The 12500-nt window shown below is 36.8% G+C and overlaps 1 protein-coding gene across 1 annotated transcript in view; it reads left to right on the top strand.

Moving 5' to 3' along the window:
• LOC134478633 (IQ domain-containing protein M-like) overlaps positions 1-12500 on the top strand; it is a 238757-nt gene that overhangs the window by 144498 nt on the left and 81759 nt on the right. Inside the window, exon 8 of the mRNA XM_063260519.1 lies at positions 5330-5349. Within this exon, the coding sequence (XP_063116589.1) occupies positions 5330-5349 (20 nt within the window). The remainder of the gene's footprint in view (positions 1-5329; positions 5350-12500) is intronic.

The raw sequence follows: 12500 nt of genomic DNA, 5'->3' as shown, positions 1-12500 counted from the left end.
CATATTAAAAAAAAAAAAAAAAAAACAAAAAAACAGTATCCTGTGTCCACTGTGAATCGTCACTTTGACGTCTGCACACCCCTCCCTTTCTGACCCAGCCAGGTGGTGTGGTCAGGAATGTGGGGGCAGTTAGCATTGCTTCTACCTCTCTTCTTTTCTCCCCTCCATTCCTTCTTCTTTTGTTTTCCTCTAGCTTTGTCCCAGGCAGAGCACGGAGTCAATACCAAGAGGACAGGTGGAAGGACTTAGAGAAAAGCCAGGACTGTGCTTCATTCCACTGTCTCCCAGCCATTGCTGGCTGTTTTGAGCTGTGTCTTTCTTGGAGAAGCTGGCCCGGCTTCCTGCTGTACTTTGCTGATGAGGACCTTAACGCATCATGCTCAGGGGTGCAGCTCAGACACTGCTTGTCCCCAGGCTGCTGGGACCTTCTTGCAGAGAAGGCAGTCTTGTTGGTTGACCTGCAGGACAGCTTGATCCCTGTTTCTTTCTATGGTGAATGTGATCTTGGAGAAACATGAAATCCTTGCTACACCACAGTAGACATAGCGGTATTTCTCTATGTTGAATCCCGCTTCTTCTACCATGTTCTGTACTTCTTTCTTCTTTGGTCCCAATATCACAGGTCAAGTCTGTGGCTTAAGAAAAGATATACTATTAGTCTTACTTTCTTGCTATCTGTGCTAATTTTATGTGTCATCACTTGATTTTGTATGAAGAAAACATAAATATGGGAGATGAATTGCTTTCCCTTCAGACCACGCACTTCTCTACTGCAGATATGTGACTTCCTGTGTTCTCTCTGTTTAAACCTTGGGGTCTGGAAGCAGGTAGCCTTAGCAGGGCCATTTGAAATTTCTCAAGGATGTTAGAATGCCAAGTTTCATCCACCAGTAGTATTGAACTTGGGGGTTTGGTGACAGCAGAAAGAAAACCATTTAATAAGATGGGAAAAACCTATGGATTTCTGAACAAAAAAACAAAATATTAAAATAAAAACATGCTTTCAATTGATAAACATATATTTTATAAAATACATGTTCTTATATATATTTTATAAAATATGTTTATCAAAAATATACATTTTAGAAAATATATGTTTATCAATGCAATATATGGTTATTTATAAAATATATTTATCAATAAGGTAGCTATATATATATATATATATATACATACATATGCATATCTGGCTACTTTTTAAAAAAAGTGAAATAAAGTCTCAACATTGTATTTCATTTTAATAAACTTTCAGGAAATGATGACATCTCCCCCATCACTGGCCTCCCAAGGTGTAATGTAGCGGGGGTGCCCATGCTGGAAGTGCTATGATCTTCCTGTTGGTAGGCCCAAGAGGGCTGTCTGAGACACACCTCTGCATCCCCTCTGAAAGCTTGGGATTCAGCTTGGAGGTCGGAGTTGCTGGTGCTTGTGCTTTTATTCCTTGACATTCCAAGCTCGAGAGGGGAATGAGGATACATGTAGGCTCCCCGGGATGATTTCATAGTTCTTTCCAATTCAGAATTTTATTATTATTCTCACACAAAGAGGGGGAGAAAACAAGGAGAGACAAAGGAAAAACCTGCTCTAAAGCCTTTCTCAACACCTCTCTTCTTCCCCAGCAGAGCTGCTCTCCTTTTTCTGCCCCTGCACTGGCACTCAAAATTCTTTCTGTCAGTTAAAGGATTCTATAATATGCGGCCCTAGATAGTGAGATTTTGGGGAGCATCTGTTTCATCTTGTTTGCCATTGCATTTTAGGCGGCAGTGGAAGAGGCCATTGCAAGCCTTAAGACTTGATGTGTAAAGCAATGAAAGAATGAATACAGAACACAAAGAATGATGCAAAGAACAAGTTAGAAACTCATTACCTCAGAGTAAGTGGTTAAAACAACACAAATTTATTATCTTGAAGTTCTGGAGATGAGAAGCCCCAAACTCAGGAGATCAGCAGGGTCACATTCCCACTGAAGGCTCAAGAGAAGAATCTGTCTTCTTGCCATTTTTAGCTTTTTGAAGCAGCTGGTAGGTTCTTCTTCCTCCAAAGCCAGATTCATATCTCTTCCTCTCTGATCTCTGCCCTCCGCATCTTCCTGCCTGCCTCCTATGAAGATCCTGTGATTTCATTGGTCCCACCCCAATAATTTTAATTTCAAAATCCTTCACTTCACCAACCACATCCTGAAGGTCCAACTTTGCAGTGCCATCACAGGTTTTGGAGATGAAGATGTGACCATTTTGGAGTACCACTCTTCAGCTACCATATGGACCTTTGCAGGACGTTTTATTTATGTGTTTATTTTTTGTATCAGGAATTGAACTTATGACATTGTACTTGCCAGGCAGGCTTTGTGCCCCTGAGCTTTGTGCCCCACATCTTTTGCAGGATTTTAAGCCTTCATTCCGGTATCATACTAACAATAGAAGTGAGAACCATTTTGGGTTGGGCTCTAATTTGCCAGTACTCTCTACAACCTTCCATTACCCTACCCTCCCTTTAGAGAAGGTTCATTTGGCTACTTTCAAAACTGTTTCCGTTTCCTGTGCAACTGCCTGTAGATGCTAACTACTCAGGTTATGGTAACTGTGCGCTACTAGCTTCATCTCACGCAGCTAAACACCTCCTCTGTCTCTGAGGTGGTATACTCAGGGACCAAAAAAGTAATAAATTACAACATTCTCACCATAATTGAAATGTTCATTCAGTTGAAAGACAAACCACTCTAGCAACGTGGATCGGTCATTTTTATTATTTTGGTGCCAATTGTGTTGACCTAACATGATTTGTGCAAAATGCTGTGTGAAGAAAAGTAATTTCTTAAGCTTTCTGTGGATTTTCCACCCTCCCTTTCTCCTACCTGTGTTTTACTTTTACTGTTTTGCCTCACAGTTACACCTCACTGTAGGAAGCTTAGCTAGCCATCACCAAGCTTCATGTTCCACTGCTCTACTCAGAGGGTTGTGTCCACATTCTCACATGCTCAGAGTTGGAATCAATTCCCTTCTGTTTTATCTTTGCCATAAATCTTTCAGCTTGTGTGTGTGTGTGTGTGTGTGTGTGTCTCTGCATGCGCATGTGCATTTTAAGCACATGAGACCTCAAGGGCATATCCACATATAAAATATACCTCTAAAGAGCAAATATCCCACTACCATAAGCATGATGATTTCCTTGTATTCTCTTCTGCCCGTATAATCCATTCTCCAACCAGCAGTCAGAGTAAGTTTTAGAGACCTGAGCTAAACTGTCTCATGATTTCATTGTGCTTAGAGTGATACCTGTTCCACTTACTGAGTTACCAGTCTTTCCCCACCCTGATCACTGCCTCCTCCTTCAACCTCATCTCTTTCTGCTGTCCTCTGCCTTCCTTGGCCTCAGTCCTTTGCTTTCTCTGTGCTCTTCCACTGCTGTCAAACTTCTTCCCACTGGAGGCACATTGTTTGTGACTGGACTCCTGGAGACTTGCCCTGTTTGCCTCCAGATTGAAGTATTGTAATTTCTTTGTGTTATGGAAATGATGTAGTCACCCAAGTGCTTTGGGTTCTTTCTGGGGCCTTTGGCACATGCATAAAAGCCAAAGTCTTGGTTTTTGGTTTTGTTTTCTAATCAAAGTTCTTATTTTTTTGGCACTGAAAATACAAGCTCATTAGTGACTTTGGGGTATTGAAATTACTAAAGGCAACACAAGAGCAGAGCTCTGAATGAAATTCAATGATACCCATGCAGTTGTATTGAGACTTATTTTCTGGCTTGCTGTTAGTTATTTTTCTTTATACTCCCTTATTTGTTGCAGAGACTTGTTACATTGTTGTAAGTGTTTATATCTACTTATTAGAGTGATTACTTTGCATTTATGTCTCAGCAGTATGCATCCTGTAAGTCACACAAAATGTTAGCTATTCAAGATGACTGCTGGGCTTCAGTTAATTAAAAATACAGAAGAAGCTGAATCTTTTTTTTTTTTTTTTTTTTTTTTTGTCTTTTTCATTTTTATCGGTACCGGGGATCGAACTCACGACCGCCTGCTTGCAAGGCAGGTGCTTATGCCGCTGAGCTAAACCCCCAGCCCCAAGAAGCTGAATCTTATTGTGGGTGTAGTATCAGGCTTTATTTTGACAGGATATATGTGTGTGTATATGTGTATATATATATATATATATATATATATATATATGTATATATATTGCAGTGGAAAGTGCAACTCTCTCTGTGTCTCTGTTTCTTTCTCTGTCTCTTGCTCTCTGTCTCTTGCTCTGCCTCTCTCTCTCTCTCTGTCTTTCTGTGTCTCTGTCTCTGTTTCTCCTTCTCTCTCCCATAATTGAAAAAGAAGCAAAACATTGTATCTGGATAGAGCCACATGCTGGAATGCCAGTTGCTAATTCTTATACTGCAGAGGAAATGAATTGTGTTTCTTTATGTGTCCCCTTTTCATAAATATATATGCCAGCAAGTGCTAGGCAGAAAGTAAATTTTTGTGTCAATTCAAAATTCCGTTTCCCTGTGATCCTTCTCTTTCCTCGCACCCTCTTCGCTTTTCTCCTCAGTGAAGGACAGGGTTAGCAGCAGCACTTGAATTAGCTTAATTTATTTTTCTGTGAGTTTGCAGAATGGTTCAAGGTCCATAGCAAGGTGAATCTTTCTCAAACTATGTATGCGTTGCATCCTCAGACAGTAGAGATCACCCAAGGGTAAACGTCGTGACTGTGGGGAACCATTAGGATCCCCTCCTTCTTTCTCCATAAAAAGACAAGTCACAGAAATGCTTACTGCAAAAAGCATGAAATTGGGCTTTAACCATGTACTTGGAGGCAATTTTAACATACGTGTTTTAGGGAGCTAATATATGATAGTAGACATGTTTAAACTTGCTTGGATGGGCTCATAACATTTAATTAATATTTGTGATCATCAGTGGGTAACACATTTTCTAAGAATGGTAGAATTATGCTGTCTACATTAAAGTATTTTTTAAAAAAATCCTCATCTTTTAATTGCTCTACAAATAGTTTTTGAAAGTAAATTAAAGCTCATTCAAATTTTTGTTACAACAAAAGCGTTTTCTACTCTTATACCTTCACCTCCATGAAAAAAAATGAGATAATTAAGGTTTCAAGAAAAAATTTCAAAGTATTTAAAGGCTTTTTTCCATTTGAATATTAGGATGTGGAAAACATTGTCTGGATTTCCTGCACGAATGGTTGTCAAGTTGGATGGTTCTACTTGATGAGCTTCCACAGGGGTGAATCTTCCTTTTCTGTTGAATTTGTGTCAAAAATGAATCTTTGACCCCATTTGATGTCTAAGAAGTTTATTCTGGGAGTGCCCTTGCAAGACGGACAGCAGCAGTATTCTGTCCTCTAAAGACCAATCTTAGAGTTTGGGAAATTCTTCCCCTTTTCTGAAAACCACTTAAGAAGTTAAGTTACCAGACTTTTTTGTGAAGGGACCATAAACTGTTCTTTAAAGACGAGCTTTGTCTTCATACTCATGAGAGTTGTATCTTTACTGAGGCAACCTCATTTGGGGCAACAAAGAATTTTAGGTTCCATTCATTCATTGAGACCCAGTAATTCCCAGGGCTGGGGTGGAAGACCCTGGGGGCAGGTTATATAGTGTTGCTCAATGACATATAGTGTAGGCCATGCAGTATGTTCAGTAGGTCTTGAGATCATTAACCTTATAGTCATTCTATTGCTCTTATAGTTTATTATAGTATAATAGTGTGACTGAACAGATAGTATTACCATTGACAAGTAGAGAACTATAAGAAGAGAAAGACTTGTATAAACCAATCACTTTCAGGGTGTAGTTTGTAGATCGCTGTATTGGAGATGCACAACAGACAATTTACATATGTGCCTAACTAATGAGGATGGTCATTCATCTGTAGTGCCAAAGTCAACACACCTAATTGACCAGATCATAGTACTTCTCTCTGTCCCACGCTGCATTATATAACCCATCCAGAGTTGTGAAAGAGAATGGCCTTACCTGAAATACAACACTTTCGTAGGTCAAAGATCCTTATGGAATGGCAGAAAATGTTTGCTAACTTCTATATCCGATAAAGGATTATTATGCAAAACATATATGAAATTCAAAAATCCCAATAGCAAGACAACTGGCAAAGGACCCAAATAGATATTTTCCAGAAGCAAATATGCAGTTAGTGTATGAGGAGCTGGGCATATAGCTCAGTGGCACAGCACCTGCCTGCCAAGTATGAAGTTCTGAGTTCAACTCCTGGTGCAAAAAAAAAAAAAAAAAAAAAAAAAAAAAAAAAAAAAAAAAAAAAGAATAAATGCTAAAAAAGTCACTAGTCATCAGAGAAATGCAAGTAAAAGCCTTAATATGATGTCATCGCATGTCTGTTTGAATGCAGATATCAAAAATATGAAGCATAACAGTACTGGAAAGGAGAGAGAGAAAGAAGAATCCTTGTGTACTATTGGTAGGAATATAAATTTGTACCCCTACTATGGAAAAACAACATGGAATTTGCTAAAAATTATACATAATTAAAATTATTATATTATTATATGATCCAACATTCCCAATACTGGGTATACATCCAAAGGAATTTAAATCAGGAGGTAAAAGAGCCATTTGATTTCAGAATTATTTATTGCAGTATTACTCACAGTAGTCAAGGCAGGAAATCAACCAAAGTAATCACTAACATACAAGTGGATAAAGATGATGTGGCATATGTATGTAATAGAGTACTATTCATTCTTTAAAAAAAAGAAATCCTGCCATTTGCAACAACATGGGTAAACATGGAGGACATGACATTTAAACATGGAGGACAGACAGTGAAAGATGAATTCCCTCATGATCTCATGTGCATGTGAAATCTAAAAGTGTTTGCATCACAGAATTAGAGCATCTAATTGAGGTTACCAAAAAGTAGGGATTGAGACTTGGGAAAGATGTTGGTCAAAGGATACAAGATTTCAGTAACATAGTAGAAATAACATGAAGACATCTATTGCACAACATGTTGACTATCATTTATCAATACTATATTCTAGAAAATTATTAGAATAAGTTTTAAGTGTTCTTGTCGCAAAGGTAATGTAAGTCAATTAGTTTGATTTAGCCATTTTGAAAAAGTATACATATTCTAGAACAATGTACTATATCCAATAAATACATACACATTTATTTTTCAGTTAGAAAAAGTTCTAGTCATCTGTTTGAGCCACCACAATGAGTTTCTGAAAGCAACTGGTCAGTAACTCATAACTGGGAATTTATGTCTAGGAATTGTCTTAGACACAGTTGTACCGGGTGGTGGGCAGCCAAAGAACAACTAGCAAACAATAGTGAATTCCACTTATCCTCAAGAAGATACGAGAGAAGTGTGGGGAATGATATATCTGAGCTAATTCTTCCTCCTACCTTTTTTTCTTGTTTCCTCATGGCCTATAGATGCTCAGAATGAATGCTATGTTCAGCAGCAAATCATGATGAGTAATCATCCCTGCTGCAGAAGACTGTAATAAGTACAATATGGATAATTATTTCTCTCATATACACTTTTACAAGGAGGAATATTTCATAAGAGTGCAGTTTTCATGGGTGGCTGACAGTGGGAAGAGAGGTCCAGATCATTGTGTGGGATGATACAAATAAGTGTCTTCGAAAAGTGCATTGGATGATTGGGAAGCAGAATAAAATAAAAAGATAAAGAATAGTCATGGCTAGATTATGAATATGACTCTAGAACATTTTTCTAGTGTCAAGTTTTTGGCTTATAGATGTTTTTGATTTTCTATTGAAGAAATTCCAACATTTTTTATTCTATTGTGAAAACTCAATAACCTTATCCTGGGCAAGAAACTATATTTAAAGTCTTATATTTTTGAAAATATGTCTAAGCATGTCCTTTTGAAATTGTTAGCATAACACTGTCTGAGTAATAGAGGTTTGTTATTTTTATGATTTTTAATGTTTTAAAGAATATTACATATAGTTTCAAAATACTTTAACATATATGCATATAGAGTTAAATATATTGTTAACATATAAACTTATATTTGTGCATTTCTTAATTAAACTATCAAGTATTTTAAGAGTCATTGTTGAGTTTTTAAAATCATTAGTTTAGTACTTAGACTTTTAAAACTGATTATGCTATTTATTTTCCAGCTTATTATAGTAATATTTCACACTTTATTAATTTGTCCATTTTCAGTAGCTGATTCTAGTGTTCATGGAGTTAGCACCAGAAAAATGCAAAATCCACTCTCTCTCTGATGTTGGATTTTTTAAACACAAATATTGATGTTTGAATTTAACCAAGATAAAAACAAAAGTTTTAATCATTTTATGTTTGGCTAGTATTTCAAATTGTACACAATTTTTTAGTGTATTTTATTATTCTTAAAGAGCATTTCAGCAGAATGATAAAGCCATTTTAATGTTTATCTATGCATACATACATATTTATATGCATATATATTTAATTACAGAGATATCCCTGAGCCCATAAAGCATGACAGCAAAGCAGGTCAATTTCTTAAACAACAGTATTTCATTCAGTACCTTGGTGGTTGTAATTAACGTTTCTGTTTAGTTCTAATTATAGTTTTTGTATCACAGCCATTATGCTAATGGTGTTATTCAGTAGTATGTGAGATTGCATTCATTATCACTGGTGAATTAAACCTTTATTAAAGAAAAATTCCCGCAGGCCTCATTCTAGAGTTAAGTAATTATTCATTTGGTTTTATCCTAGCAATTAGCTTATATACTGTAGCACTCATTATTGAGTTTCTATACCTCACTGAATGAGATTAACCCACCATGGTAAATAAATGCCTAACAGCTCCCAAGCTCACAATGTGTTGCTTTTTAAGCATATTATTATGTAACAAAATAAGGAATCAGAATGCATTGAAGCAACATTCTGGCTTCCAACAAATAATGTACTTGCTGGGAAGACTATGCTGGACATTTTGCATTTAATTCAGAATTTGAAAAAAAAATTGCAATTGAAGTCCTCCAACGCCAAATTCACCTTTGTGGGTGTGTGTCTGCCTTTGTTTAATTCCATTCCATTGCTTGTTTGCTTGTTCAATTATGTTACTATGCCCATTTCATCTCAATAATAGCCTTTTTCAATAGCCTTTGAGGAGACTTTCCAGTAGATCTCCATTCCAAACATGTTTGGAGAGGGTTTGATTCTAGATGGTATCTGGGTCATTCATTAAAAATCACTAATTTTGTTGATCACACTTTCAGTAGGAATTATTTAAATTGCTGGTCTGTTTTTACATAGTCAACAATGTGATTGGAAGGCCAACATTCCTACTGTCACAAAAAGCTACTAAGTCATCCTTACTGCACAAAAAGCTACAAAGGTTTTCAGGTTTTCAAATGCATTATCAGTTTGTTACCTTTGTCAACATCATTTTTTTTTTTTTGTCCTGGGGAATTTCCTACCTACTGTACCTCCTCACTTTTGTTTAGAGTCAGTTGTAATTTAAAGTACAAAATATCTACACCTTTTGAAGGAGAAAGTTATCACCTTTATATACTTCAATGTCGAATGTACTGTATGGGTATAAACAGAAGCATAAAATATGTTATCATGGCAATGATATATCTGAAAAGATAATATAATAGCTATTTTTTACTAGATTTATTATTAAATAGCTGTAAGAAAAGTTAATATATTTATTCATGAGTAATATACTTATTCCTGAGTTTATTTATAGTGGACATTTTTCATCTTAGTACATACATAGAGATTTTTAACAGCATAATACTAATACATTATTATGTACTTTTATAGACAGGATTAAGAATGAAATATAATAAAATATCCTTCAAGAATAGACATGCCTACTTAAATATCTTTGAAGACAATACAATTGGTAAATCATGGTAATTATTGTGGATATACTAATGGCATATTGACAATTTTTATAATATTTAAAAAGAAGAATCCTTACTTATCGAGAGTGATAAAAATTCTCTAAAGTCTAACAGTGGCCTCTAATTGCAGGTGCATTATTGTTTGTACTGTACTTTATTTACATATTTATTCATACTTTATAGATATCTAGATCATATGTGCTAAGCCCTTAGAACAGTGAGTGGCATATTATAAATACTCCCATTATAATAGAGGTTAATAATAATTTTAATTTTAAATTTTAAATGATGTGCTGAAGATATCATAATATAGACCATGTGGCCGAGCCAGTCTGTGACATGTGCCCCATATGGTAGTGTTTTTTTCCTGTATAGATAATACCAAGCCAATTAGAGGGAACATTTTTGAAAATACACAGCTAATTTTTTTGAATGTGTATTACATACCTAAGCACTTTTGTAGTGAGACCAATGACTGTCATTAAGTGACTCCGTTATGAATTACCCTTGTTATACTTAAAAAGATTTTCTATACCTGTTGTGATACTCTCTCTCCAGCTGTGCTCTTGCAAATTTCGAGACAAAGTGAAACCAAATGCTTCATTTTGAAAAACTGGATTCTTATCTCTTTTGATGGTTAAAATTTTGATTCTGTTAAAAAGATTATTAACTAATGTTTATAAAATCGCACTTTTGTTTACAAATTTGGGAGGCATCGTTCCTGCATGCTTGATGGTTACAGTTTTTTGAAAAGAATGAAGCATTTTTAATCAGATGTCCTGTTATCAACTTGTAAGTACAAATGAAATTGCATTAATGTTTGTTGGATTTCCATAGCTGTGACAAACTACCTGGGATAATCAGTGTAAAGAGGAGACAGTTTATTTTGGCTCACAGTTTCAGAGTTTTGATTCCGTGGTTTGTTGGTGCTGTTTCTTTTGGCCTTATGGTGCAGCAGAGCATGACGGCAGGAAGTGCAAGGTGGAATGAAGCCTCTTACCCTGTGGGAGCAGGAAACAGAGAGAGAGACAGGAGGGCCAGGGTTTCAGGATCCCCTTAGGGCATCTCAGTGTCTTCACCTCTTCTCAGCATGTCCCAGCATGTCTCAATGGTTTCACCTCCTCCCAGTATCACTATGTGACAGAGACCAAGCCCTTCCTCTATGAGTCTTGGAGGAACATTTAGCATAGAACCCATAAGAGTGTTAATACTCGGATTTTCCCTAATAATAACCAGAACCAATTTGCTCCAAGCAGTACCAGACCTACCAGTATTTTTCTAGATGTCTTTGGAAGACTCGTAGATTCTCATGTATAAGAACTCTATGTCCTCAATTCCCCAAAGGAGGCTCAGAGCTGTTGAGCTGCTCAATGCTATTAGTATTCTCCACAAAACTGCTCAGGTTATCCTCTTGGTGGTCCATGCTGCAGAACTCTAGAGGTACCGTGCATGTTATGTTCACTCCAGGTCTCTCCAAGCTGGAGCTGTGTTTAGTGGAAACATTAATAGGAAGAATGTCCTTCTCATTTGTGTGTCACTTGAAATCCAGGCTGCGGAATTTGTTCACAATGCTGGGGATATAGCTCAGTGGCACAATGCCTCCCTGGGAAGCACAAGGTCATGTGTTCAATTCCCAGGTCCAAAACAAAACAACAAACACAAAAAATAATTTGTAGACCAAGATCATAATAATCTGAAGCCCACTGTTGTATAGAAGTCCAACTTTTTCTCTCCTGGAGAATATATCCAGATATCAGAAGTTAGGGATCCATGGGATCTCATCCCATAATCTCTAATGTATGCAGTTTTGCACCTACCGTTACTCAGACAAGAAAGACAGATGTGGCAGCCACTAGGCCTGGCCCTTGCTGATTTAGTTCGAGTCATGTTGGACTTGGTTGCATTTCCTGAACACATGTGCTTTTCCCACTGTGTGAAACAAACAAACAAACAAACAAACATGTCCCAAATCTTACCGGAAACTAACTGTGTCCTGGACAAAACTTGTAAATGTCTCCTTGTTTATTTTTCCCAAGAAATCCCATCAAATAATTACTGTTATTGTTCTTCTCATTTTAAACATTAGTAAGCGGAGATACATAGCTTAAGAAATTTGCCCAAGTTAGCACGTTTACAAGTGCAGACTCAAGACCTGATCCTAGGCAGTGAGATACCAGAGTGCTCTACTCCCCAGTCCTGTCAAAGACCTTTCTTCAAAAACCTGTGACATTTTAACGACAGCACATATGACCCACTCTCTGTCCAAAAAAGTCAAATTTGGGCAAACCTGGAAAAGAGATGTCTTAGAGACTGGGTGCCTACCAGAGAGCTCTGGCCAGATTAAAGAATTGTTTCTAGTCTTAAATGGAACTGGAAATCCATGCGACTTTGGAGATGAGAAAGATCTTGCTCTTTACACGACTTTCAGATTCAGGTGGAATTTTATTCACAAGAGCTTACTAACTCTACAAACCAACTTGTGGATTAGAGTATACCTCGGATGAAGTTGCTGTGAATACCACGTAACTTTCCCTTGGTTAAAAATGTGATGCCAAACACAAGTCTCAGATTTTTGAACTTTCTGTGCTATGGTAGGTATGGACAGTCTGAGATCAGTA

This window comes from Cavia porcellus, unplaced genomic scaffold (genome assembly GCF_034190915.1).
Source record: "Cavia porcellus strain 051 isolate PalLab524CR breed Dunkin Hartley unplaced genomic scaffold, mCavPor4.1 scaffold_14, whole genome shotgun sequence".
Lineage (NCBI taxonomy): Eukaryota > Metazoa > Chordata > Mammalia > Rodentia > Caviidae > Cavia > Cavia porcellus.
The sequence above is the reverse complement of the archived record's forward strand: the minus strand, read 5'-3'. Positions and strand labels throughout refer to the sequence as shown.